The sequence below is a fragment of the Manacus candei genome, unplaced genomic scaffold (assembly GCF_025592945.1).
Source record: "Manacus candei isolate 608988 ecotype Guabito, Panama unplaced genomic scaffold, ASM2559294v1 h1tg000262l, whole genome shotgun sequence".
Classification (NCBI taxonomy): Eukaryota; Metazoa; Chordata; class Aves; order Passeriformes; family Pipridae; genus Manacus; species Manacus candei.
This window is the reverse complement of record NW_026138310.1, coordinates 52,114-79,855: the sequence shown is the minus strand read 5'-3', so window position 1 is coordinate 79,855 and position 27,742 is coordinate 52,114. Positions and strand designations below refer to the sequence as shown.

Genomic DNA, 27,742 nt, shown 5'->3' with positions numbered 1-27,742 from the left:
TCACAAAAATCTCCCCCCAAAAATGGCCAGAAACTCACCCAAATCTCCCAAAAACATGGACAGAAACTCACCCAAATCTCCCCAAATATATAGCAGGAAACTCACCCAAATCTCCCCAAAAAATGGACAGAAACTCACCAAAATCTCCCCCAAAAAAATGGCCAGAAACTCACCCAAATCTCCCCCCAAAAATGGCCAGAAACTCACCCAAATCTCCCCCCAAAAATGGTCAGAAACTCACCCAAATCTCCCCAAAAAAATGGTCAGAAACTCACCCAAATCTCCCCAAAAACATGGCCAGAAACTCACCCAAATCTCCCCAAAAACATGGCCAGAAACTCACCCAAATCTCCCCAAAAACATGGTCAGAAACTCTCCAAAATCTCCCCCCAAAAATGGCCAGAAACTCACCCAAATCTCCCCAAAAAATGGCCAGAAACTCTCCCAAATCTCCCCAAAAAAATGGCCAGAAACTCACCCAAATCTCCCCCCAAAATAATGACCCAAAACTCACCCAAATCTCCCCAAATAATGGTCAGAAACTCACCCAAATCTCCTCAAAAAAATGGTGAGAAATTCACCCAAATCTCCCCAAAATTATAGCCAGAAACTCACCCAAATCTCCCCCCAAAAATGGTCAGAAACTCACCCAAATCTCCCCAAAAACATGGTCAGAAACTCACCCAAATCTCCTCAAAAACATGGTCAGAAACTCACCAAAATCTCCCCAAAAACATGGACAGAAACTCACCAAAATCTCCCCAAAAACATGGACAGAAACTCACCCAAATCTCCCCAAAAATATAGTTAGAAACTCACCCAAATCTCCCCCCAAAAATGGCCAGAAACTCAACCAAATCTCCCCAAAAACATGGCCAGAATCTCACCCAAATCTCCCCCCCAAAAAAGGAAAGAAACTCTCCAAAATCTCCCCCCAAAAATGGCCAGAAACTCACCAAAATCTCTCCAAAAACATGGCCAGAAACTCACCCAAATCTCCCCAAAAAATGGCCAGAAACTCACTGAAATCTCCCCAAAAAAATGGTCAGAAACTCACCCAAATCTCCCCAAAAACATGGTCAGAAACTCACCCAAATCTCCCCAAAAACATGGCCAGAAACTCACCCAAATCTCCCCAAAAACATGGTCAGAAACTCACCCAAATCTCCCCAAAAAATGGCCAGAAACTCACCCAAATCTCCCCCCAAAAATGGTCAGAAACTCACCCAAATCTCCCCAAAAATATAGCCAGAATCTCACCCAAATCTCCCCCAAAAAATGGCCAGAAACTCACCCAAATCTCCCCCCAAAAATGGCCAGAAACTCACCCAAATCTCCCCAAAAACATGGCCAGAAACTCACCCAAATCTCCCCAAAAACATGGTCAGAAACTCAGCCAGATCTCCCCAAAAACATGGCCAGAAACTAACCCAAATCTCCCCAAAAACATGGACAGAAACTCACCAAAACCTCCCCCAAAAAAATGGCCAGAAACTCACCCAAATCTCCCCCCAAAAATGGCCAGAAACTCGCCCAACTCTCCCCAAAAACATGGCCAGAAACTCACCCAAATCTCTCCAAAATAATGACCCAAAACTCACCCAAATCTCACCAAAAACATGGACAGAAACTCACCCAAATCTCCCCAAAAAAATGGCCAGAAACTCTCCAAAATCTCCCCCCAAAAATGGCCAGAAACTCACCCAAATCTCCCCAAAAAATGGCCAGAAACTCACCAAAATCTCCCCAAAAACATGGCCAGAAACTCACCCAAATCTCCCCAAAGACATGGCCAGAAACTCACTGAAATCTCCCCAAAAAATGGTCAGAAACTCACTGAAATCTCCCCAAAAAAATGGTCAGAAACTCACCCAAATCTCCCCAAAAACATGGCCAGAAACTCACCCAAATCTCCCCCTAAAAATGGCCAGAAACTCACCCAAATCTCCCCAAATAAATGGCCAGAAACTCACCCAAATCTCCACAAAAACATGGCCAGAAACTCACCCAAATCTCCCCAAAAAAATGGCCAGAAACTCACCCAAATCTCCCCAAAAACATGGCCAGAAACTCACCCAAATCTCCCCCCAAAAATGGCCAGAAACTCACCCAAATCTCCCCAAAAACATCGTCAGAAACTCACCAAAATCTCCCCAAAAACATGGTCAGAAACTCACCAAAACCTCCCCAAAAAAAATGGTCAGAAACTCACCCAAATCTCCCCCCAAAAATGGTCAGAAACTCACCCAAATCTCCCCAAAAAAATGGTGCGAAACTCACCCAAATCTCCCCAAAAAATGGCCAGAAACTCACCCAAATCTCCCCAAAAAAATGGTCAGAAACTCACCCAAATCTCCCCCTAAAAATTGTCAGAAACTCACCCAAATCTCCCCAAAAAAATAGCCAGAAACTCACCCAAATCTCACCAAAAACATGGTCAGAAACTTACCCAAATCTCCCCCCAAAAATGGCCAGAAACTCACCCAAATCTCCCCAAAAACATGGTCAGAAACTCACCCAAATCTCTCCCCAAAAATGGTCAGAAACTCATCCAAATCTCCCCAAAAAAATGGCCAGAAACTCACCCAAGTCTCCCCAAAAAAATGGCCAGAAACTCACCCAAATCTCCCCAAAAACATGGCCAGAAACTCACCCAAATCTCCCCAATAAATCACCCACAAGTCAGCCAAATCTCCCCAAAAAATGACCAGAAACTGACCCAAATCACCCCCAAAAATGCCCCGAACTCACCCAAATCTCCCCAAAGAATGACCAGAAACTTACCAAAAACAACCCCAAAAAATGACCCAAAACTGACCTAAATCTCTCCTAAAAAATGATCCGTCAGGCAAATCTCCCCCAAAAATGACCAGAAACTCACTAAAAATAACCCCTAAAAATGATCAGAAACTGACACAAATCTCCCCAACAAATGACCCAAACTTTATTTCTTTTCTTAGCAACAAATCCCTTCCTTTGCTCCCCTCTGGCCCTGCCCACACGGCCCCAGTTCAGCTCTCAGTGAGTTCTTGCTTCTGGGCAGCGACTCCTCTGCCTCTTGCTGGGGCGGCAGCAGCTCCTGTGCCGGCAGGGAGAGGGACCCCGAGCCAGGAGAGGGACCCCGAGCCACGAGAGGGACCCCGAGCCACGAGAGGGACCCCGAGCCACGAGAGGGACCCCGAGCCACGAGAGGGACCCCGAGCCACGAGAGGGACCCCAGAGCCCCTACAGAGACCCCAGAGCCATTATAGGGACCCCAGAGCCATTATAGAGACCCCAGAGCCCCTACAGGGACCCTATAGAGACCCCAGAGCCCCTACAGGGACCCCAGAGCCCCTACAGGGACCCTATAGAGACCCCAGAGCCCCTATAGAGACCCCAGAGCCCCTATAGAGACCCCAGAGCCCCTATAGGGACCCCAGAGCCCCTATAGGGACCCCAGAGCCCCTATAGGGACCCCAGAGCCCGTATAGGGACCCCAGAGCCCCTATAGGGACCCCAGAGCCCCTATAGGGACCCCAGAGCCCTCCAGAGCCCCTTGCTGGGTCACAGCCCCTCTTCTCCCGCCCAAACCCACCTTTCTGGCTGCAGCTGCTTTTCTTCTCTGGCTCCCCCTTCCTTCCCCAGGGAGCTTTGCCTTGTTCTTTGGCCAGGCTCCAGCTGCAGCTCAAGGGCAAAGCTGCAACTACAATTCCCCCTTCGGGTTTTTCACCTGAAAAACAAAGGCTTGGGCCAAACTCTGACCAGTCACTCGCTGAACACGAGACATCAAACAGGGCACACAGAATAAAATGCATCCAACTCTAAATCATGTTACAATGACTGTCCACCCCAATCCAGCACTGACATTAAAAACCTTCAAGCAATCAAAATGACCTCCAAACATCCCTTAGATAGAGAAAAGTACACCAGGAACAATGCAAAAAGAAAAATTCCAAACAATGCTCAATTAAATAACCATGGACTGATATAAAACATGTTTAGGGAACTTAAACCACTTCTTCCCATTATTCTCCATCAGAAATTACCCTTATTTAAGTTCTCCTTTTAACACTTCATTAAAACTGACTTATTAGGAAATGGTTTGAACCAAACTTCATAACTTGATGACTCCAGGGTTTGTGCTCCTTGACTTTGGCCTGAAGGGGTTTGGAACACAGGCTTTGTTCTGGAGAGCTTTTCCCCAATCTACAAACCCTTCTGCAAATGGGACTCCCTTCCCTCAGGGTTCGGTGGCCTCTGGTTTTCCTGAAGGCTGGGGGGGATCTGGGAGCCAAATCCCAAGGGATCCAGCCCAGCTCTGCACACACACACACACACATTTCCAGCTGGTCACAGTCTCACGGGGGCCACCACCACTCAGCACATTTGCACACAAACACCCCTCTGAGTTCCTGGCACTGGGTCTGATGGACTAAGAAATGATCAGTCTGGTGGTTTGCCCTCAGAGGAGTAAGATCCAATGATGCATTTCTATTTTCATGACAATATAACCTGGAAAACACAAACATATTTCTGCTTCATGTGCAATTTAAAATTCAAAGACACAGAAACATTCCTAGAGTTCAAGTCCCCAGGTTTGGTTCCAAATGTCACTCGGTCCCCCTGGGACAAGAACAGTGGCACACACGGACTCAACAGCCCTGCACAAGCCCAGGAGTGGGGGGGAAATATCCTTGAGAGCACTGCTGCATTTCAAAAAGAAGTCAGTCACATCAACTCTGTAACAAATAAAAAAGAGAAGCCAAAATAAATAACTGTAGACAGGGTATTAAGTACCTTGAGAATACCAATAAGAAAAAACTAAGAATAAAGGCATCTATTTGAAGTACAAAGAGTTTGGGAGACACCATTTGTTTGCCACGAAGCCTTTATTTTGTTGGCTCTTCTATAGTTAGAACCCAAACCTTACCCTCCCACAAAAAGCAGAAAACCTCTTCAGAGAGTTAGGAGATGGAGTCAGTTTGGATTAACGGGAAGAACATCTCTGGAGACAAAATAAAGCAGAGAAAATAACCCCATCCTCAACAACAGAGCTGCCTCCCCACTGCCTGCCCCTGGACACTTGCTCTGGGGGTGACAGAGCCTGAAGTCTCCTGCCTAGTCCTGGGCAATACTTCCTGGGGAGCACAGCACCACTGAGTTCCTAAAAATATCACAGCTTGGGCAGGTGCTTGGATTTTGTCTGGATTAACTCCCCCCTTCCTTTCCAGGTGCTGCCCTACTCATTGTAATGGTGCTTGTACTCCCTGAGCCATTCCCTCCCCCATCCAACCATCCCTTGTGCCCTCTCTGGCAAGGACAGTGGGTCCAGGTGTTCTGCCACGCTCCCAGGGCACAGGGGGGGACTGTGGAGCCACCCTCGAGGGGGGAAACGTGCCCTGCCTGCCCTGCCCAGGGAAAGGGAACTGCCCCAGTGCTCCCCAGCACAAGGCACCCTTGGAAATATCCACTGCAATGGGACACTCAGGGACAGCAACAAGCACTGCACGAGGCTGCTCTGGCACAGGACCAATTTTAGCCTCAGCTTTACTCTGGACCACTTCACTTTGTTTGCCACCTCATCCTGCAGTCAGAACTTGCTGTCCTTGCAACCTTTCAGGGTGACCATAAATGACAGAGGCCTCTGCTCCAGCACCCACAAGGGCCTGATCCATCTGACAGGATCCATTTTTCCAGGGAATTCAAAGCTCCACCTGAGGACCAGGGTCTTTTCTCACCCATCCCTGTGCTGCAGCTTGGCCTCCATCTCCCTGTGCTTTCAGTTCCCTGCATGGTTGAACACTGGCAGCCCCGGCCCTGGGCGGAGCTCGGCATCCTGATCCCATCCCTCCTGGCCCCCGGAACCGCTGACTCAGCAATGGGGGGCCCTCCATTGCCAAGGGCACGGGCCCGTCGGGGCTCACGGGGGGAGCAGGAGGGCGAAGGCTCCAGCCCTGCTGCTACAACCTTCCACCACTACAGCCAACAGAGGAGCCTCTCCAGCCCTGCCTCCCAAGGCATCCTCAACAAACCCAGCCCAGCTCCACAGGACAAACTGCTCCCTGTCTGCCCAGGCCAGTCTAATCCCAGAGGCTCCCAGGTCATGCAGGACAACGGCCCAGGGGATGAGAGACTCCAGTCCATCTCTTCCTAGCACAGGTTTGGGTGAGTTTGGCAAAGAGAGAGACTCAGGAATTACCCCATGTGTTCCCAGTTTAACCCCTGTCACACCAATCACCTTAACACTGCCAGTCCTTCATTCTCCCTCTCTTGGGTTAAGGACTGAGCAAGTTGGACCTGTGTCTGAGCAGGACATGTGCAAACCAAATGCTGGGGACTGGAACACACACCTGGCACTCCTGCAGCTCTCACAGTCACATTCCAGAGCAAACAGCCAATTGCACCCTCACTGCTCATTTCTTAATCCCAATCCCACACTTGTTTGGCACTTGGAGCACCACTTTTAGAACCCAATTACAGCCCATTAGAGAGCTCCCTGTCTAGCAGGGACAGGGACCCCTGGGATACTCTCAGCAATGCCTGAATCCATGGCAGGGACCTTGCTTTGAGCTCCCCAGGGCCGGGTACCCCGAGGATCTCCCCGAATAATCCTTTCGGTGCGCGCTGGAGTCCTCGGGGTGCCCCAACCCGGGGGGCACCAACAGCACTGTCCCTCCAGGGGCCAATTTGGTCCCAAAATGCAGGGGGATCTTGCCTGTGTCCCAGACTGGTCCGGGGATCTGAGGCCCTTCCCGAGAAAATCTCGGTGCCGGCGTGAAGGGCCAGAGATCCCTTGGAGCCACGGGAGAGCAGGCACAGAGTCCCTCCTGGGGGGCAATTCTGCTGCCTGAAATCAGCTCTTCAAAGGAGCCTCTAAGACTCAATTTACAACTTTTATAAGCCAGGCAATCTTTTATTTCTATGATATTGAATTATCCCAGCCCCACCGGGTGCCTTGACAATCAGCTCCCAAAGGGCACACACAGGTGTCTCCACTGCAGCTGATATGGCAGCATTAGGAGAGGATTTATTTTCCTTCCCTGCATTCCTGTTCCACATTCAGGACATTTCCCAACACTTATCACCATACACACCCACCCTTAGAAGGTTTCCAAGGGGCTTCACCGAGGGCCTTCCCAGGTCTGCTCTGTCTGGAGCCCTCCAAGTCCTCAGTGCCTGCCTGAGGAACCTCAACACAACTCACCTGCTTACACAGCAACTTGGTGCTGCTTGCCTGCTGCCTCACTTCCCTTCTTCCTTCTTTCTTCACCTCCCTTGCTTGGTCCCTTTCAATCCCTGGGCTCAGCTCGGTGCACTTTCCAGGCTCCATCCCACTGCAAAAAGGATTAGCCCTTGTAACATCTCAACATGCACATATCATTCCCCATTTTTTCCTGACACTTGTCCACTAAGCCAGTGTCCCATTACTTAAAGCACAGTTTGACTCCTCAGTGACAACAACTGACAGCCCTGAATCCTAACACAGGCTGAGACACAAACACGGATGGGAACTCTTAAGGATCCACTTTGTCCTGCTCACCAACCAAAAGGAGCTTTCTGAACTCAAGAATAACAGACCCCAGATCATTTTTCTGCAACTTTACCTGCTATAAATGTGACCCACCAGACCTGCAAAGGCCCTTCCCACTTCACCTGCAGGGCTGGCAGTGCCACCACTGGACACGGCCCCAGTGGCTGGGCAGGAACGGAGGGGCTGGGGCGTCCAATCCATCGGCCCAGGCGGCACCAGGAGTTCCTGCAGTTCCTGAGGGGAGAGCCTCAAGCCAACAAAGGATTAGGGAGAGCATTTGAAACTTTAATTTGTGTATCTCCTGGAAGATGGGGAGGTGGACAAGGCCTACTGGGGCAACAAGGACACACTCAAGGCTATCTACTCAAAGGATCTACCGGCACTCAAAAGCTATCACTGTCCTTCTGTCAGGGGGAACTCAGCAAACTCTCTTTGCCAAGAGCCTCCAGGAGGATTTCCAGCTTTTGGGGCTCTTTTTTAACTGTTCTTCACATCACTGCAGCTGGGACTATCACCTGCCCTACAGGGGGAACAGCCCACAAAGTTCACTTGCAGGGATGCCATTAACTCAAAGTCCCTTCTCAGGGGGGTCACTGCACACCTTGGCCTTTGTTTGCCCTCCCCACCAAAGATGCTTCCAACAGTTCTGACACATCTGGCAGACCCAGAGCTCTCCTCAGGGAATGCTTCAGCTGCTTAAAGGCTGCCCTTGCACCATCTATTCAAAAAGTTGCCATAACAGTCTTACCACACATCCAGAAGGAGCAATGCAGAGTCCAGCCCGTCCCACCATTCCCAGCAAGGCAGTTCATGGGCTGTCTGGGGCTCAGGGAGGAGTCAGGGGGCTTCTCTTCTTCCTGCCCGCTTTCCAGATTTTCTCCTGCAAAAGCAAAGCTTTCTTGGCTTTCCTTGCTCAAGGAGATGCAAAGGCCATCTTTTAAACCCAATACTGGAAAGTACTCCAGGTTGTCATTTCAGGGGGTTCTCTCAGGTCCTGCACTAATCAATCATCTTGGCCATTGCTTTTCTTGGCAGGTTCTTGCATTCACATCCTACAAGCAAACCAGGAGGAGCAAATTCAGCTGTTCCTGCAACCAATCCAGTCTGGCACTCTGATTTTAAAGGATACTGGGTTGGACTTACCTGGAGAGATCCCACATCAGGGGTAATACCTACAGGTTCTGCCCTCTTCCACTCTCCTGCAGCTCCACTGGCCCACACCACAGGAACAACTGCAGCTGCCACTTCAGTGGGGGCCTTGCTGCTGACAGGAGTTATTCCCTGCACAACAAGAGCTGCTGCTTGGACACGTTTAGTTTCAGCAATTACAGTGTCAATAGACCCAGTTTTCAATTTAATTTCTGCCTCAACTTTTCCAGTCCATCTCTTCCTAGCACAGGTTTGGGTGAGTTTGGCAGAGAGACAAACTCAGGAATTCCCCAGTGTTTTCCCAGTTTGACCCCTGTCACACCAATCACCTTAACACTGCCAGTCCTTCATTCTCCCTCTCTTGGGTTAAGGACTGAGCAAGTTGGACCTGTGTCTGAGCAGGACATGTGCAAACCAAATGCTGGGGACTGGAACACACACCTGGCACTCCTGCAGCTCTCACAGTCACATTCCAGAGCAAACAGCCAATTGCACCCTCACTGCTCATTTCTTAATCCCAATCCCACACTTGTTTGGCACTTGGAGCACCACTTTTCGAACCCAATTACAGCCCATTAGAGAGCTCCCTGTCTAGCAGGGACAGGGACCCCTGGGATACTCTCAGCAATGCCTGAATCCATGGCAGGGACCTTGCTTTGAGCTCCCCAGGGCCGGGCACCCCGAGGATCTCCCCGAATAATCCTTTCGGTGCGCGCTGGAGTCCTCGGGGTGCCCCAACCCGGGGGGCACCAACAGCACTGTCCCTCCAGGGGGCCAATTTGGTCCTAAACTGCAGGGGGATCTTGCCTGTGTCCCAGACTGGTCCGGGGATCTGAGGCCCTTCCCGAGAAAATCTCGGTGCCGGCGTGAAGGGCCAGAGATCCCTTGGAGCCACGGGAGAGCAGGCACAGAGTCCCTCCTGGGGGGCAATTCTGCTGCCTGAAATCAGCTCTTCAAAGGAGCCTCTAAGACTCAGCTGGTGACTTTTAGAAGCCAGGCATTCCTACATAGTGTGAGATATTTTAAGGTTTTTCCTACTGAAAAGCATAAAGCTTTTATCAGGGACACCTGACCTCCCACAGACAGCTCCTTTCCTATTTCAATACAAAATTATTTTCAGGGAATCATTTAATAGGAAGTGCCCAGGAACCCAAGAATGTGCTTTCTAGAACAGAAAACATACAGAGAGAAGAAGTTTTGCACAAGTGTAACATACTCCAGAACAAACCTGACTTTAGTTTTACCCTTTGTGTTCAAATATTTCATAAAAAAGCTCCAGCAGGAGAGCTGGTACATTCCCAAGAGTATCCTGAAAGTCCCTCTCACGAGGGCTGGAGGAAAAACACAGCTGTATGAGTCCGTTGTGCATGCAGATGCCTGGGGATCCTCTCCATCCACCTCGTGCTCTCCCAGCAGCAGAAAGGGCGCTGAGACAGGAGGAAGGAAACCTTTAGCATAAAGCTGGGGAGAAACCTAAAGCTTCCTTTCCTGGGGAACTTTGCGAAGTCTGCAACGAGAAAGGGAAAATTTGCATCTCCTTTGGTACAGGTATCAACAGAGACTGAGACTTTTTGCCTTTTTCAGACAACTGTGCCCCTTTTGGCTCCCCGGCAGCTCCAATGGCACCAGAACCCCCTTCCTGCACACCCACGGCTGTCACACACAGGCACCCACACACCTTTGCTCCAGCCCACACGTGGCCAACATCTCCTCACCCTAGACATCCCAAGGTCAGTAGTTTTGCTAGAGAGCACAGCAACCCACCTGTCATTGCAAACTGCCTCCCTGCAAAAAAGGAACCATTTGTCCTGGACACTTCCCCCACAGTCAAGGTCTTTTCAAACTGCTGTCGTGCCACCAAACCTGCTCAGGGTCCCTCCCGGCTTCTGCCTGTCCTTGCATTTAAAGGCACGGGCACATTCTACCTTCCAACAGCAAACCCAGCTCCTCACGGGCAGTAGAAGCCCTGCTCTTACCTGGACAGACTGCCGGGCTCGGCACAGCTGTGGTTCATGGAGCAGCTTCCCAAGGCCGTTCTCTCTCCCAGCAGGAAGCACAACTCGCCTCCGCACCAGGGGAAACCACGAGCGAGGCTGCAAATGGACACAAAACGAGCAAAAAGCATTAACGCAGCACCAAAAAACCAAGTTAAAGCAGTCTTTGCCTCATAACCCTGCACGGGGAAAGGGTTTGGGATCCCAAAACAAAACCTGAGACACCCAGAGAGCACAGGACCCACAGCCATGCCACGGCTCCCCCCGGAGGCACCCGGCAGGTAAGGGGCTTACCCGGGCCCCGCCGCCCAGCACAAGGCGCCCCTAAACGCCCCCGGCTGCCCCGGTGCACAAACCCAGCGGCCAAGGCGCTCTCCCCTCCGCAGCCCGGGCAGCAGCGGGGCCGCACCCGCAGCCCCCACACACAACCGCCCCCACCTGCCCCGCCGGCCCTTTATACCGCGGGCCGGCAGCGCTGCCCAATCAGCACTCGAGCGCCTCCGCCCAATCCCAGCCCGCCTGGCCCTGCGGCCCCGCCCCGCCCGCTCAGCCCGGCCCCGCCCCTCCGCGCGGCCCCGCCCCCCGTTCCCTCCGCGCGGCTCCCGCCGCAGCCCCGGCGGGCGCTGCTGGGGCCGGGGAAGGGCGGGTGGGAGCTCCGCGGTCACGGCCCGGCCGGGAGCTCTCCCGGGACAAGGGGAGCGGGGCCTGCGGGGACAGCGGCCTTCTTGGGGGCGGGCCGGGAGGGTCGGGGGGCGGGGCCGGCGCGAGCTGGGGAGCGGGCCTGGGCGGGTCGAGGGGCGGGGCCGGGCTGAGCGGGCGGGGCGGGGCCGCAGGGCCAGGCGGGCTGGGATTGGGCGGAGGCGCTCGAGTGCTGATTGGGCAGCGCTGCCGGCCCGCGGTATAAAGGGCCGGCGGGGCAGGTGGGGGCGGTTGTGTGTGGGGGCTGAGGGTGCGGCCCCGCTGCTGCCCGGGCTGCGGAGGGGAGAGCGCCTTGGCCGCTGGGTTTGTGCACCGGGGCAGCCGGGGGCGTTTAGGGGCGCCTTGTGCTGGTCGGCGGGGCCCGGGTAAGCCCCTTACCTGCCGGGTGCCCCCGGGGGGAGCCGTGGCATGGCTGTGGGTCCTGTGCTCTCTGGGTGTCTGAGGGTTTGCTTTGGGATCCCAAACCCTTTCCCCGTGCAGGGTTATGAGGCAAAGACTGCTTTAACTTGGTTTTTTGATGCTGCGTTAATGCTTTTTGCTCGTTCTGTGTCCATTTGCAGCCTCGCTCGTGGTTTCCCCTGGTGCGGAGGCGAGTTGTGCTTCCTGCTGGGAGAGAGAACGGCCTTGGGAAGCTGCTCCATGAGCCACAGCTGTGCCGAGCCCGGCAGTCTGTCCAGGTAAGAGCAGGGCTTCTACTGCCCGTGAGGAGCTGGGGTTGCTGGTGGAAGGTAGAATGTGCCCGTGCCTTTAAATGCAAGGACAGGCAGAAGCTGGGAGGGACCCTGAGCAGGTTTGGTGGCACGACAGCAGTTTGAAAAGACCTTGACTGTGGGAGAAATGTCCAGGAAAACGATTCCTTTTTTGCAGGGAGGCAGTTTGTGAGGACAGGGGGCTTGTTGTGCTCTCTAGCAAAACTACTGCCCTTGGGATGTCCAGGGTGAGGAGATGTTGGCCACGTGTGGGCTGGTGCAAAAGTGTGTGGGTGCCTGTGTGTGACAGCCGTGGGTGTGCAGGAAGGGGGTTCTGGTGCCATTGGAGCTGCCGGGGAGCCAAAAGGGGCACAGTTGTCTGAAAAAGGCAGAAAGTCTCAGTCTCTGTTGACACCTGTACCAAAGGAGATGCAAATTTTCCCTTTCTCGTTGCAGACTTCGCAAAGTTCCCCAGGAAAGGAAGCTTTAGATTCCTCCCCAGTTTTATGCTAAAGGTTTCCTTCCTCCTGTCTCAGCACCCTTTCTGCTGTTGGGAGAGCACAAGGCAGGTGGAGAGGATCCCCAGGCATCTGCAGGCACAAGGGACTCGTACAACTGCGATTTTCCGCCAGCCCTTGTGAGAGGGACTTTCAGGATACTCTTGAGTAATGTGCCAGTTTTCCTGCTGGAGCTTTTTTATGGAATATTTGAATATAAAGAGTAAGACTAAAGTCAGGTTTGTTCTGGAGAATGTTACACTTGTGCAAAGCTCCTTCTCTCTGTATGTTTTCTGTTCTAGAAAGCACATTCTTGGGTTCCTGGGCACTTCCTATTAAATGATTCCCTGAAACTAATTTTGTACTGAAAGGGGAACGGAGCTGTCTGTGGGAGGTCAGATGTCCCTGGAAAAGCTTTGTGTTTTTTCGCTCAGTAAGCTCTTAAAATATCTCAGAGTGTGCAGGAATGCCTGGCTTCTAAAAGTCACCAGCTGAGTCTTAGAGGCTCCTTTGAAGAGCTGATTTCAGGCAGCAGAATTGCCCCCCAGGAGGGACTCTGTGCCTGCTCTCCCGTGGCTCCAAGGGATCTCTGGCCCTTCACGCCGGCACCGAGATTTTCTCGGGAAGGGCCTCAGATCTCCGGACCAGTCTGGGACACAGGCAAGATCCCCCTGCATTTTGGGACCAAATTGGCCCCTGGAGGGACAGTGCTGTTGGTGCCCCCCGGGTTGGGGCACCCCAAGGACTCCAGCGCGCACCGAAAGGATTATTCGGGGAGATCCTCGGGGTGCCCGGCCCTGGGGAGCTCAAAGCAAGGTCCCTGCCATGGATTCAGGCATTGCTGAGAGTATCCCAGGGGTCCCTGTCCCTGCTAGACAGGGAGCTCTCTAATGGGCTGTAATTGGGTTCGAAAAGTGGTGCTCCAAGTGCCAAACAAGTGTGGGATTGGGATTAAGAAATGAGCAGTGAGGGTGCAATTGGCTGTTTTCTCTGGAATGTGACTGTGAGAGCTGCAGGAGTGCCAGGTGTGTGTTCCAGTCCCCAGCATTTGGTTTGCACATGTCCTGCTCAGACACAGGTCCAACTTGCTCAGTCCTGAACACAACAGAATGAGAATTATGGACTGGCAGTGTTAAGGTGATTGGTGTGACAGGGGTCAAACTGGGAAAACATTGGGGAATTCCTCAGTTGGTCTGTTGGCCAAACTCACCCAAACCTGTGCTAGGAAGAGATTGATTGGGAAAGTTGAGGCAGAAATGCAATTGAAAACTGGGTCTATTGACACTGTAATTGCTGAAACTAAATGTGTCCAAGCAGCAGCTCTTGTTGTGCAGGGAATAACTCCTGTCAGCAGCAAGGCCCCCACTGAAGTGGCAGCTGCAGTTGTTCCTGTGGTGTGGGCCAGTGGAGCTGCAGGAGAGTGGAAGAGGGCAGAACCTGTAGGTATTATCCCTGATGTGGGATCTCTATGGGTAAGGCCAACCCAGTATCCTTTAAAATCAGAGTGCCAGACTGGATTGGTTGCAGGAACAGCTAAATTGGCTCCTCCTGGTTTGCTTGTAGGACGTGAATGCAAGAACCTGCCAAGAAAAGCAATGGCCAAGGGGATTGATTAGGGCAGGACCTGAGAGAAGCACCTTGAATGACAACCTGGAGTAGTTTCCAGTATTGGATTGAGAAGATGACCTTTGCTGCATCTCCTTGATCAAGGAAAGCCAAGAAACCTTTGCTTTGGAAGGAGATAATCTGGAAATCGGGCAGGAAGAAGAGAAGCCCCGTGACTCCTCCCTGAGCCCCAGACAGCCCATGAACTGCCTTGCTGGGAATGGTGGGACGGGCTGGACTCTGCATTGCTCCCTCGGGATGTGTGGTAAGGCTGTTATGGCAACTTTTTGAATAGATGGTGCAAGGGCAGCCTTTAAGCAGCTGAAGCATTCCCTGAGGAGAGCTCTGGGTCTGCCAGACCTCTCAGAACTGTTGGAAGCATCTTTGGTGGGGAGGGCAAACAAAGGCCAAGGTGTGCAGTGACCCCCTGAGAAGGGACTTTGAGTTAATGGCATCCCTGATGGTGAACTTTGTGGGCTGTTCCCCCTGTAGGGCAGGTGATAGTCCCAGCTGCAGTGATGGGAAAAATGGTTAAAAAAGAGCCCCAAAAGCTGGAAATGCTCCTGGAGGCTCTTGGCAAAGAGAGTTTGCTGAGTTCCCCCTGACAGAAGGGCAGTGATAGCTTTTGAGTGCTGGTAGATCCTTTTAATAGATAGCCTTGAGTGTGTCCTTGTTGCCCCAGTAGGCCTTGTCCAACTCCCCATCTCCCAGGAGATGTACATATTGAAGTTTCAAATGCTCTCCCTAACCCTTTGTTGGCTTGAGGCTCTCCCCTCAGGAACTGCAGGAACTCCTGGTGCCGCCTGGGCCGATGGATTGGACGCCCCAGCCCCTCCGTTCCTGCCCAGCCACTGGGGCCGTGTCCAGTGGTGGCACTGCCAGCCCTGCAGGTGAAGTGGGAAGGGCCTTTGCAGGTCTGGTGGGTCACATTTACAGGATCTGAAGATGCAGAAAAAGGACCTGAGGTTTGTTATTCTTGAGTTCAGAAAGCTCCTTTTGGTTGGTGAGCAGGACAAAGTGGATCCTTAAGAGTTCCCATCCGTGTTTGTGTCTCAGCCTGTGTTAGGATTCAGGGCTGTCAGTTGTTGTCACTGAGGAGTCAAACTATGCTTTAAATAATGAGACCCTGGCCTGATGGCCCAGTGTCAAGGCAAAAGGTGGAATGCTCTCTGAGTGTTGAGATGTAACAAGGGCTAATCCTTTTTGCAGTGGGATGGAGCCTGGAAAGTGCACAGAGCTGAGCCCAGGGATTGAAAGGGACCAAGCAAGGGAGGTGAAGAAAGAAGGAAGAAGGGAAGTGAGGCAGCAGGCAAGCAGCACCAAGTTGCTGTGTAAGCAGGTGAGTTGTGTTGAGGTTCCTCAGGCAGGCACTGAGGACTTGGAGGGCTCCAGACAGAGCAGACCTGGGAAGGCCCTCGGTGAAGCCCCTTGGAAACCTTCTAAGGGTGGGTGTGTATGGTGATAAGTGTTGGGAAATGTCCTGAATGTGGAACAGGAATGCAGGGAAGGAAATGAGCCCTCCTGTAATGCTGACCCCTCCCATCAGCTGCAGTGAGACACCTGCGTGTGCCCTTTGGGAGTGGATTGCCAGGGCACCCGGTGGGCTGGAATGATTCAAGAACATAGCAATAAAAGATTACCTGGCTTCTAAAGCTCACCACTTGAGGCTCAGAGGGTCTTATAAGCAATTTTAGGTAACACCTGAAGTTTTGTGTGTACTTCTGAGTTCAGTTGGAAAGAGATTGACCAGGGAACAGGAATGTTTCTCGTTCCTGGAAGTTGCGCTTGATGAACTTCCCATCTGAGCTGATGCCCTTGGCAGGAGAAGTGCTCAGCAAGGAGGCTCTTTGCTCCTAGGCAGGAAGAAAGGCCAGTGCCCTTCCTCCCCAAGGCCCAGCCCAGCAGGGCTGGCAGGAGCTGCTGGTGTGGCTGCTCTTTGGGTTCTCAGCTGTGCCCGTGGGGTGGTGACATCGTGTTCCTGCCTGTGCTCCAGGGCAGCCAAAACCCCAGCCCAGCCCCTGGGCCTTTTTGGGAGCCTGAGCTATTGCAGCACTGGGGATGGGGGTTTGGGGTTTTTGTCCCTAAAAGCAGAACCGTGGGGGGATCTCTTCTGTCACAGTTGTTGGTTTTTTGATATCTTAATTAATTACACCTTTGGAAGAAAACCTTGTGTAACTTAGCAACTGACTTGCACTGGTTACACTGAAAGTGCCAAGGAGTTGTAGTGTCCACTGGATTGTTTGTATTGAAGCAGTTTGGTGTTTACAGAGGGATAATAACTCCTGTCAGCAGCAAGGTCCCCACTGAAGTGGAAGCTGCAGTTGTTCCTGTGGTGTGGGCCAGTGGAATTCCAAGAAAATGGACAAGGACAGAACCTGTAAGAATTACCCCTAAGCCAGAGTCTCTCCTGGTAAGGCAAACCCAGTATCCTTTAAAATTGGGAAGCCAAGCTGGATTGGTTCTAGTAACAGCTAAATTTGCTGATGATGGTTTTATAATAGAATGTGAATGCAAGGACCTGTGGAGAAAGGAAATGGGAAAGATGATTGATTGCTGGGGCTGGCAGACAGTGGCACTGGATGTTTGGCTGTGGTTGGGAATGAGCAGCTTGACCTCCCCAGGGTTGTCTGTGCTGGGGTGGGTTTGGGTCCTGTGTGGCCACAGGTCTGTGCAGCAGCTGGAGCCTGGGCAGGTTTGGGGGCTGTGGTGTGCCAGGCTGCTGAGTGTGTTGTCCCTGTTTCCTTGGAGTGTCCCAGTGTCCCTGCTTGGCTGTTTGTTGCCCTGCAGGCAGAAGAGCCCAGGCCTGAGATGGCTGAGTGTTGGTGTGACCCACAGTGGGTGTCCCTGCCCTCGGGACGGTCCCCAGAGCTGCCTTTGGCATCCCCTGCTGAAGGGTGGGAGCTGCCCAGAGCCAGCAGCATCCAGCTGGAGGATCCAGGAGGATGCAGCTCCTGTTGTCTGGGAGGTAAGAGGTGGGGTGCAGGAGCTGGCAGGGGTGTTTTGCAGGCAGAGGGAGGGCAGGAGCAGGAGAATTGCAGGTGCAGCAGCTGGGTCAGTGCTGGATGGAGTCAGGCTGGGAAAGGGCCCTGAGTGTCAGGGCAGGGGAGAGCCCAGGGGGGCCCTGGGAGCCCTGGGGCTGTGAACAAGTGCAGTGGGCAAAGGAAGGGGCACTGGAGAGCTGGGCAAACAGCTGGAGCAGTTGCAAGGGGAGCCAGGAGACTGGAATGCAGGAGCAGCAGCTCCCTGTGTGTGTGTGTAGAACCAGCTGTACTGCAGCCCCCAGTGAGGTGGGAAATGAACCTCAGGAGGCTGGGAACGAGTCCCACACACTGGTTAAAGTGGGATGGACTCTTCCCAATGTCTGATAAGCTTTTCTTCAGTGTTGCTTTATCAGTTGAAAAGTGAAGTGATTGTCAAGGTGTTGGCACTTCTTCTCCCGTGTCTTTGCTGAGGTGTTGACTCAGTACCTTTCCTGGAGCTGCTGTTGGATGAAGAGGTGCCCCCAATTCACCTGTAAGGTCCTGGTTGTCTTCCCTGCTTCTCCCAGCTTGTCCAGGAGATGGAATTCCAGTGCTACAGAACAGCTGGGTCGTGGTGCTCCCAAAAGGAGCCTTTTGTGCCTTCAGGGCAGGTTCTGGTGCCCCTGGAGCTGTTGGGAGAAGCGGAGGGTTGGCAGGGAGAGGCCTGGAATGATGTTGCTGTGGCACAGAAGAAATGAGCAGTGATGGTACAATTGGCTGTTTTCTCTTGAATACAATTACAAGAGCTCCAGGAGTGCCAGGTGTGTGTTCCAGTCCCCAGTATTTGGTTTGCACATGTCCTGCTCAGACACAGGTCCAACTTCCTCAGTCCTTAACCCAAGAGAGGGAGAATTATGGACTGGCAGTGTTAAGGTGATTGGTGTGAGAGGGGTCAAACTGGGAAAACACTGAGTGGTTCCTCAGTTTGTCTCTTTGTCAAACTCACCCAAACCTCTGCTAGGAAGAGATGGACTGGAAAACTTGAGGCAGAAATGCAATTGAAAACAGGGGCTATTGAAACTGTAATTGCTGAAACTAAATGTGTCCAAGCAGCAGCTCTTGTTGTGCAGGGAATAACTCCTGTCAGCAGCAAGGCCCTGACTGAAGTGGCAGCTGCAGTTGTTCCTGTGGTGTGGGCCAGTGGAGCTGCAGGAGAGTGGAAGAGGGCAGAACCTGTAGGTGTTACCCCTGATGTGGGATCTCTCCTGGTAAGTCCAACCCAGTATCCTTTAAAATCAGAATGCCAGACTGGATTGGTTGCAGGAACAGCTGAATTTGCTCCTCCTGGTTTGCTTGTAGGACGTGAATGCCAGAACCTGCCAAGAAAACCAGTGGACAAGATGATTGATTAGTGCAGGACCTGAGAGAACCCCTGTAAGTGACAACCTGGAGCAGTTTCCAGTATTGGATTGAAAAGATGGCCTTTGCTGCATCTCCTTGATCAAGGAAAGCCAAGAAACCTTTGCTTTTGCAGGAGAAAATCTGGAAAGCGGGCAGGAAGAAGAGAAGCCCCGTGACTCCTCCCTGAGCCCCAGACAGCCCATGAACTGCCTTGCTGGGAATGGTGGGACGGGCTGGACTCTGCATTGCTCCTTCTGGATGTGTGGTAAGGCTGTTATGGCAACTTTTTGAATAGATGGTGCAAGGGCAGCCTTTAAGCAGCTGAAGCATTCCCTGAGGAGAGCTCTGGGTCTGCCAGATGTGTCAGAACTGTTGGAAGCATCTTTGGTGGGGAGGGCAAACAAAGGCCAAGGTGTGCAGTGACCCCCTGAGAAGGGACTTTGAGTTAATGGCATCCCTGCAAGTGAACTTTGTGGGCTGTTCCCCCTGTAGGGCAGGTGATAGTCCCAGCTGCAGTGATGTGAAGAACAGTTAAAAAAGAGCCCCAAAAGCTGGAAATGCTCCTGGAGGCTCTTGGCAAAGAGAGTTTGCTGAGTTCCCCCTGACAGAAGGGCAGTGATAGCTTTTGAGTGCTGGTAGATCCTTTGAATAGGTAGCCTTGAGTGTGTCCTTGTTGCCCCAGTAGGCCTTGTCCAACTCCCCATCTCCCAGGAGATGTACATATTGAAGTTTCAAATGCTCTCCCTAACCCTTTGTTGGCTTGAGGCTCTCCCCTCAGGAACTGCAGGAACTCCTGGTGCCGCCTGGGCCGATGGATTGGACGCCCCAGCCCCTCCGTTCCTGCCCAGCCACTGGGGCCGTGTCCAGTGGTGGCACTGCCAGCCCTGCAGGTGAAGTGGGAAGGGCCTTTGCAGGTCTGGTGGGTCACATTTACAGGATCTGAAGATGCAGAAAAAGGACCTGAGGTTTGTTATTCTTGAGTTCAGAAAGCTCCTTTTGGTTGGTGAGCAGGACAAAGTGGATCCTTAAGAGTTCCCATCCGTGTTTGTGTCTCAGCCTGTGTTAGGATTCAGGGCTGTCAGTTGTTGTCACTGAGGAGTCAAACTGTGCTTTAAGTAAGGAGACCCTGGCCTGATGGCTGAGTGTTAACAAAAAGGGGAAATGCTCTCTGAGTGTTGAGATGTAACAAGGGCTAATCCTTTTTGCAGTGGGATGGAGCCTGGAAAGTGCACAGAGCTGAGCCCAGGGATTGAAAGGGACCAAGCAAGGGAGGTGAAGAAAGAAGGAAGAAGGGAAGTGAGGCAGCAGGCAAGCAGCACCAAGTTGCTGTGTAAGCAGGTGAGTTGTGTTGAGGTTCCTCAGGCAGGCACTGAGGACTTGGAGGGCTCCAGACAGAGCAGACCTGGGAAGGCCCTCGGTGAAGCCCCTTGGAAACCTTCTAAGGGTGGGTGTGTATGGTGATAAGTGTTGGGAAATGTCCTGAATGTGGAACAGGAATGCAGGGAAGGAAATGAGCCCTCCTGTAATGCTGACCCCTCCCATCAGCTGCAGTGAGACACCTGTGTGTGCCCTTTGGGAGTGGATTGCCAGGGCACCCGGTGGGCTGGAATGATTCAAGAACATAGCAATAAAAGATTACCTGGCTTCTAAAGCTCACCACTTGAGGCTCAGAGGGTCTTATAAGCAATTTTAGGTAACACCTGAAGTTTTGTGTGTACTTCTGAGTTCAGTTGGAAAGAGATTGACCAGGGAACAGGAATGTTTCTCGTTCCTGGAAGTTGCGCTTGATGAACTTCCCATCTGAGCTGATGCCCTTGGCAGGAGAAGTGCTCAGCAAGGAGGCTCTTTGCTCCTAGGCAGGAAGAAAGGCCAGTGCCCTTCCTCCCCAAGGCCCAGCCCAGCAGGGCTGGCAGGAGCTGCTGGTGTGGCTGCTCTTTGGGTTCTCAGCTGTGCCCGTGGGGTGGTGACATCGTGTTCCTGCCTGTGCTCCAGGGCAGCCAAAACCCCAGCCCAGCCCCTGGGCCTTTTTGGGAGCCTGAGCTATTGCAGCACTGGGGATGGGGGTTTGGGGTTTTTGTCCCTAAAAGCAGAACCATGGGGGGATCTCTTCTGTCACAGTTGTTGGTTTTTTGATATCTTAATTAATTACACCTTTGGAAGAAAACCTTGTGTAACTTAGCAACTGACTTGCACTGGTTACACTGAAAGTGCCAAGGAGTTGTAGTGTCCACTGGATTGTTTGTATTGAAGCAGTTTGGTGTTTACAGAGGGATAATAACTCCTGTCAGCAGCAAGGTCCCCACTGAAGTGGAAGCTGCAGTTGTTCCTGTGGTGTGGGCCAGTGGAATTCCAAGAAAATGGACAAGGACAGAACCTGTAAGAATTACCCCTAAGCCAGAGTCTCTCCTGGTAAGGCAAACCCAGTATCCTTTAAAATTGGGAAGCCAAGCTGGATTGGTTCTAGTAACAGCTAAATTTGCTGATGATGGTTTTATAATAGAATGTGAATGCAAGGACCTGTGGAGAAAGGAAATGGGAAAGATGATTGATTGCTGGGGCTGGCAGACAGTGGCACTGGATGTTTGGCTGTGGTTGGGAATGAGCAGCTTGACCTCCCCAGGGTTGTCTGTGCTGGGGTGGGTTTGGGTCCTGTGTGGCCACAGGTCTGTGCAGCAGCTGGAGCCTGGGCAGGTTTGGGGGCTGTGGTGTGCCAGGCTGCTGAGTGTGTTGTCCCTGTTTCCTTGGAGTGTCCCAGTGTCCCTGCTTGGCTGTTTGTTGCCCTGCAGGCAGAAGAGCCCAGGCCTGAGATGGCTGAGTGTTGGTGTGACCCACAGTGGGTGTCCCTGCCCTCGGGACGGTCCCCAGAGCTGCCTTTGGCATCCCCTGCTGAAGGGTGGGAGCTGCCCAGAGCCAGCAGCATCCAGCTGGAGGATCCAGGAGGATGCAGCTCCTGTTGTCTGGGAGGTAAGAGGTGGGGTGCAGGAGCTGGCAGGGGTGTTTTGCAGGCAGAGGGAGGGCAGGAGCAGGAGAATTGCAGGTGCAGCAGCTGGGTCAGTGCTGGATGGAGTCAGGCTGGGAAAGGGCCCTGAGTGTCAGGGCAGGGGAGAGCCCAGGGGGGCCCTGGGAGCCCTGGGGCTGTGAACAAGTGCAGTGGGCAAAGGAAGGGGCACTGGAGAGCTGGGCAAACAGCTGGAGCAGTTGCAAGGGGAGCCAGGAGACTGGAATGCAGGAGCAGCAGCTCCCTGTGTGTGTGTGTAGAACCAGCTGTACTGCAGCCCCCAGTGAGGTGGGAAATGAACCTCAGGAGGCTGGGAACGAGTCCCACACACTGGTTAAAGTGGGATGGACTCTTCCCAATGTCTGATAAGCTTTTCTTCAGTGTTGCTTTATCAGTTGAAAAGTGAAGTGATTGTCAAGGTGTTGGCACTTCTTCTCCCGTGTCTTTGGTGAGGTGTTGACTCAGTACCTTTCCTGGAGCTGCTGTTGGATGAAGAGGTGCCCCCAATTCACCTGTAAGGTCCTGGTTGTCTTCCCTGCTTCTCCCAGCTTGTCCAGGAGATGGAATTCCAGTGCTACAGAACAGCTGGGTCGTGGTGCTCCCAAAAGGAGCCTTTTGTGCCTTCAGGGCAGGTTCTGGTGCCCCTGGAGCTGTTGGGAGAAGCGGAGGGTTGGCAGGGAGAGGCCTGGAATGATGTTGCTGTGGCACAGAAGAAATGAGCAGTGATGGTACAATTGGCTGTTTTCTCTTGAATACAATTACAAGAGCTCCAGGAGTGCCAGGTGTGTGTTCCAGTCCCCAGTATTTGGTTTGCACATGTCCTGCTCAGACACAGGTCCAACTTCCTCAGTCCTTAACCCAAGAGAGGGAGAATTATGGACTGGCAGTGTTAAGGTGATTGGTGTGAGAGGGGTCAAACTGGGAAAACACTGAGTGGTTCCTCAGTTTGTCTCTTTGTCAAACTCACCCAAACCTCTGCTAGGAAGAGATGGACTGGAAAACTTGAGGCAGAAATGCAATTGAAAACAGGGGCTATTGAAACTGTAATTGCTGAAACTAAATGTGTCCAAGCAGCAGCTCTTGTTGTGCAGGGAATAACTCCTGTCAGCAGCAAGGCCCTGACTGAAGTGGCAGCTGCAGTTGTTCCTGTGGTGTGGGCCAGTGGAGCTGCAGGAGAGTGGAAGAGGGCAGAACCTGTAGGTGTTACCCCTGATGTGGGATCTCTCCTGGTAAGTCCAACCCAGTATCCTTTAAAATCAGAATGCCAGACTGGATTGGTTGCAGGAACAGCTGAATTTGCTCCTCCTGGTTTGCTTGTAGGACGTGAATGCCAGAACCTGCCAAGAAAACCAGTGGACAAGATGATTGATTAGTGCAGGACCTGAGAGAACCCCTGTAAGTGACAACCTGGAGCAGTTTCCAGTATTGGATTGAAAAGATGGCCTTTGCTGCATCTCCTTGATCAAGGAAAGCCAAGAAACCTTTGCTTTTGCAGGAGAAAATCTGGAAAGCGGGCAGGAAGAAGAGAAGCCCCGTGACTCCTCCCTGAGCCCCAGACAGCCCATGAACTGCCTTGCTGGGAATGGTGGGACGGGCTGGACTCTGGATTGCTCCCTCGGGATGTGTGGTAAGACTGTTATGGCAACTTTTCAGAACAGCCTGTAAGAATTTGCTGCCTTGGCTAGATGGTGCAAGGGCAGAAGCAGCTGAAGCATTCCCTGAGGAGAGCTCTGGGTCTGCCAGATGTGTCAGAACTGTTGGAAGCATCTTTGGTGGGGAGGGCAAACAAAGGCCAAGGTGTGCAGTGACCCCCCTGAGAAGGGACTTTGAGTTAATGGCATCCCTGCAAGTGAACTTTGTGGGCTGTTCCCCCTGTAGGGCAGGTGATAGTCCCAGCTACAGGGATGGGAGGTATACTTAAAAAAGAGCCACGAAAGCTGGAAATCCTCCTGGAGGCTCTTGGCAAAGAGAGTTTCCTGTGAGTTCCCCCTGACAGAAGGACAGTGATAGCTTTTGAGTGCCGGTAGATCCTTTGAGTAGGTAGCCTTGAGTGTGTCCTTGTTGCCCCAGTGGGCCTTGTCCACCTCCCCATCTTCCAGGAGATCTACATATTGAAGTTTCAAATGCTCTCCCTAACCCTTTGTTGGCTTGAGGCTCTCCCCTCAGGAACTGCAGGAACTCCTGGTGCCGCCTGGGCCGATGGATTGGACGCCCCAGCCCCTCCGTTCCTGCCCAGCCACTGGGGCCGTGTCCAGTGGTGGCACTGCCAGCCCTGCAGGTGAAGTGGGAAGGGCCTTTGCAGGTCTGGTGGGTCACATTTATAGCAGGTAAAGTTGCAGAAAAAGGACCTGGGGTCTGTTATTCTTGAGTTCAGAAAGCTCCTTTTGGTTGGTGAGCAGGACAAAGTGGATCCTTAAGAGTTCCCATCCGTGTTTGTGTCTCAGCCTGTGTTAGGATTCAGGGCTGTCAGTTGTTGTCACTGAGGAGTCAAACTATGCTTTAAATAATGAGACCCTGGCCTAATGGACAAGTGTCAGGTAAAAAGGTGGAATGCTCTCTGAGTGTTGAGATGTAACAAGGGCTAATCCTTTTTGCAGTGGGCTGGAGCCTGGAAACTCCACAAAGGCGAGCCAAGGAATGTAAAGGGACCAAGCAAGGGAGGTGAAGAAAGAAGGAAGAAGGGAAGTGAGGCAGCAGGCAAGCAGCACCAAGTTGCTGTGTAAGCAGGTGAGTTGTGTTGAGGTTCCTCAGGCAGGCACTGAGGACTTGGAGGGCTCCAGACAGAGCAGACCTGGGAAGGCCCTCGGTGAAGCCCCTTGGAAACCTTCTAAGGGTGGGTGTGTATGGTGATAAGTGTTGGGAAATGTCCTCAATGTGGAACAGGAATGCAGGGAAGGAAAATGAGCCCTCCTGTAATGCTGACCCCTCCCATCAGCTGCAGTGGAGACCCCTCCGTGTGCCCTTTGGGAGCGGATTGCCAGGACCCCCGTGGGGCTGGGATCATGGCAGGGTGTTGTAAGCAAGGAATGCCTGGTTTCCAAAACTCACCAATTGAGTCTTAGAGGCTCCTTTGAAGAGCTGATTTCAGGCAGCAGAATTGCCCCCCAGGAGGGACTCTGTGCCTGCTCTCCCGTGGCTCCAAGGGATCTCTGGCCCTTCACGCCGGCACCGAGATTTTCTCGGGAAGGGCCTCAGATCCCCGGACCAGTCTGGGACACAGGCCAGATCCCCCTGCAGTTTAGGACCAAATTGGCCCCTGGAGGGACAGTGCTGTTGGTGCCCCCCGGGTTGGGGCACCCCGAGGACTCCAGCGCGCACCGAAAGGATTATTCGGGGAGATCCTCGGGGTGCCCGGCCCTGGGGAGCTCAAAGCAAGGTCCCTGCCATGGATTCAGGCATTGCTGAGAGTATCCCAGGGGTCCCTGTCCCTGCTAGACAGGGAGCTCTCTAATGGGCTGTAATTGGGTTCGAAAAGTGGTGCTCCAAGTGCCAAACAAGTGTGGGATTGGGATTAAGAAATGAGCAGTGAGGGTCCAATTGGCTGTTTGCTCTGGAATGTGACTGTGAGAGCTGCAGGAGTGCCAGGTGTGTGTTCCAGTCCCCAGCATTTGGTTTGCACATGTCCTGCTCAGACACAGGTCCAACTTGCTCAGTCCTTAACCCAAGAGAGGGAGAATTAAGGACTGGCAGTGTTAAGGTGATTGGTGTGACAGGGGTCAAACTGGGAAAACATTGGGGAATTCCTGAGTTTGTCTCTTTGCCAAACTCACCCAAACCTCTGCTAGGAAGAGATTGATTGGGAAAGTTGAGGCAGAAATGAAATGGAAAACAGGAGCTATTGAAACTGTAATTGCTGAAACTAAATGTGTCCAAGCAGCAGCTCTTGTTGTGCAGGGAATAACTCCTGTCAGCAGCAAGGCCCCCACTGAAGTGGCAGCTGCAGTTGTTCCTGTGGTGTGGGCCAGTGGAGCTGCAGGAGAGTGGAAGAGGGCAGAACCTGTAGGTATTACCCCTGATGTGGGATCTCTATGGGTAAGGCCAACCCAGTATCCTTTAAAATCAGAGTGCCAGATTGGACTGGTTACAGTAACAGCCAAATTTGCTATTCATGGTTTGCTTTTAGAATGTGAATGCAAGAACCTGCCAAGAAAAGCAATGGCCAAGATGATTGATTAGTGCAGGACCTGAGAGAACCCCCTGAAATGACAGCCTTGAGTACTTTCCAGTATTGGATTGAAAAGATGGCCTTTGCTGCATCTCCTTGAGCAAGGAAAGCCAAGAAAGCTTTGCTTTTGCAGGAGAAAATCTGGAAATCGGGCAGGAAGAAGAGAAGCCCCCTGACTCCTCCCTGAGCCCCAGACAGCCCATGAACTGCCTTGCTGGGAATGGTGGGATGGGCTGGCCTCTGGATTGCTGCCTCGGGATGTGTGGTAAGACTGTTATGGCAACTTTTCAGAACAACCTGAAAGCATTTGCTGCCTTGGCTAGATGGTGCAAGGGCAGCCTTTAAGCAGCTGAAGCATTCCCTGAGGAGAGCTCTGGGTCTGCCAGACCTCTCAGAACTGTTGGAAGCATCTTTGGTGGGGAGGGCAAAGAAAGGCAGTGACCCCCTGAGAAGGGACTTTGTGTTAATGGCATCCCTTTGTGTTAATGCAAGTGAACTTTGTGAACAAGTGAACTTTGTGGGCTGTTCCCCCTGTAGGGCAGGTGATAGTTCCAGCTGCAGTGATGTGAAGAACAGTTAAAAAAGAGCCCCAAAAGCTGGAAATCCTCCTGGAGGCTCTTGGCAAAGAGAGTTTGCTGAGTTCCCCCTGACAGAAGGACAGTGATAGCTTTTGAGTGCTGGTAGATCCTTTGAATAGACAGCCTTGAGTGTGTCCTTGTTGCCTCAGTGGGCCTTGTCCACCTCCCCATCTTCCAGGAGATGTACATATTGAAGTTTCAAATGCTCTCCCTAACCCTTTGCTGGCTTGAGGCTCTCCCCTCAGGAACTGCAGGAACTCCTGGTGCCGCCTGGGCCGATGGATTGGACGCCCCAGCCCCTCCATTCCTGCCCAGCCACTGGGGCCGTGTCCAGTGGTGGCACTGCCAGCCCTGCAGGTGAAGTGGGAAGGGCCTTTGCAGGTCTGGTGGGTCACATTTATAGCAGGTAAAGTTGCAGAAAAAGGACCTGGGGTCTGTTATTCTTGAGTTCAGAAAGCTCCTTTTGGTTGGTGAGCAGGACAAAGTGGATCCTTCAGAGTTCCCATCCGTGTTTGTGTCTCAGCCTGTGTTAGGATTCAGGGCTGTAGCTGTTGTTGTCACTGGTAAGTCAAACTGTGCTTTAAGTAATGGGACACTGGCTTAAAGGACAAGTGTCAGGAAAAAATGGGGAATGATATGTGCATGTTGAGATGTAACAAGGGCTAATCCTTTTTGCAGTGGGATGGAGCCTGGAAAGTGCACAGAGCTGAGCCCAGGGATGTAAAGGGACCAAGCAAGGGAGGTGAAGAAAGAAGGAAGAAGGGAAGTGAGGCAGCAGGCAAGCAGCACCAAGTTGCTGTGTAAGCAGGTGAGTTGTGTTGAGGTTCCTCAGGCAGGCACTGAGGACTTGGAGGGCTCCAGACAGAGCAGACCTGGGAAGGCCCTCAGTGAATCCCCTTGGAAACCTTCTAAGGGTGGGTGTGCCCTTTGGGAGCTGATTGCCAGGACTCCTGTTGGGCTGGGATCATGGCAGCGTGTTGTAAGCAAGGAATGCCTGGCTTCTAAACCTCACCAGATGAGTCTTAGAGGCTTCTTTGAAGAGCTGATTACAGGCAGGAAAATTGGCCCCCCAGGAGGGACTCTGTGCCTGCTCTCCCGTGGCTCCAAGGGATCTCTGGCCCTTCACGCCGGCACCGAGATTTTCTCGGGAAGGGCCTCAGATCCCCGGACCAGTCTGGGACACAGGCAAGATCCCCCTGCCTTTAGAAATGAGGCCTTCTTGTGGCTGGGAAAACATTGGGTAATTCTTCAGTTTCCCTCTTTGCCAAACTCACCCAAACCTGTGCTAGGAAGAGATGGACTGGGGTCTCTGATCTCCTGGGCAGTTGTCCTGCATGACCTGGGAGCCTCTGGGATTAGACTGGCCTGGGCAGACAGGGAGCAGTTTGTCCTGTGGAGCTGGGCTGGGTTTGTTGAGGATGCCTTGGGAGGCAGGGCTGGAGAGGCTCCTCTGTTGGCTGTAGTGGTGGAAGGTTGTAGCAGCAGGGCTGGAGC

The 27,742-nt window shown here is 52.6% G+C and overlaps 1 protein-coding gene across 1 annotated transcript; it reads left to right on the top strand.

The window, feature by feature from the left end:
- Window positions 1–13,325: 13,325 nt before the first annotated feature.
- Window positions 13,326–27,050, top strand: LOC127464711 (uncharacterized). The gene is made up of 14 exons (XM_051775179.1): window positions 13,326–13,980; window positions 14,105–14,411; window positions 14,925–15,036; window positions 15,356–15,485; window positions 16,401–16,556; window positions 16,895–17,111; window positions 18,641–18,772; window positions 19,286–19,397; window positions 19,716–19,845; window positions 20,761–20,916; window positions 21,255–21,471; window positions 23,001–23,132; window positions 23,672–23,783; window positions 26,927–27,050. The coding sequence occupies exons 2-14, from the start codon at window positions 14,348–14,350 to the stop codon at window positions 26,970–26,972; spliced, it is 1,716 nt and encodes a 571-aa protein (XP_051631139.1). The 5' UTR covers window positions 13,326–13,980; window positions 14,105–14,347; the 3' UTR covers window positions 26,973–27,050.
- The last annotated feature ends 692 nt before the right edge of the window (window positions 27,051–27,742 follow it).

Bases quoted from the DNA above. Each gene is read 5' to 3' on its own strand.
- LOC127464711 (XM_051775179.1), top strand. From the start codon at position 14,348: ATGAACTGCCTTGCTGGGAATGGTGGGACGGGCTGGACTCTGCATTGC. The intron at 15,037-15,355 runs GTGAAGTGGGAA...TCCTTTTTGCAG, and splicing joins TGGCACTGCCAGCCCTGCAG to TGGGATGGAGCCTGGAAAGT. The intron at 19,846-20,760 runs GTGAGTTGTGTT...GTATTGAAGCAG, and splicing joins CCAAGTTGCTGTGTAAGCAG to TTTGGTGTTTACAGAGGGAT.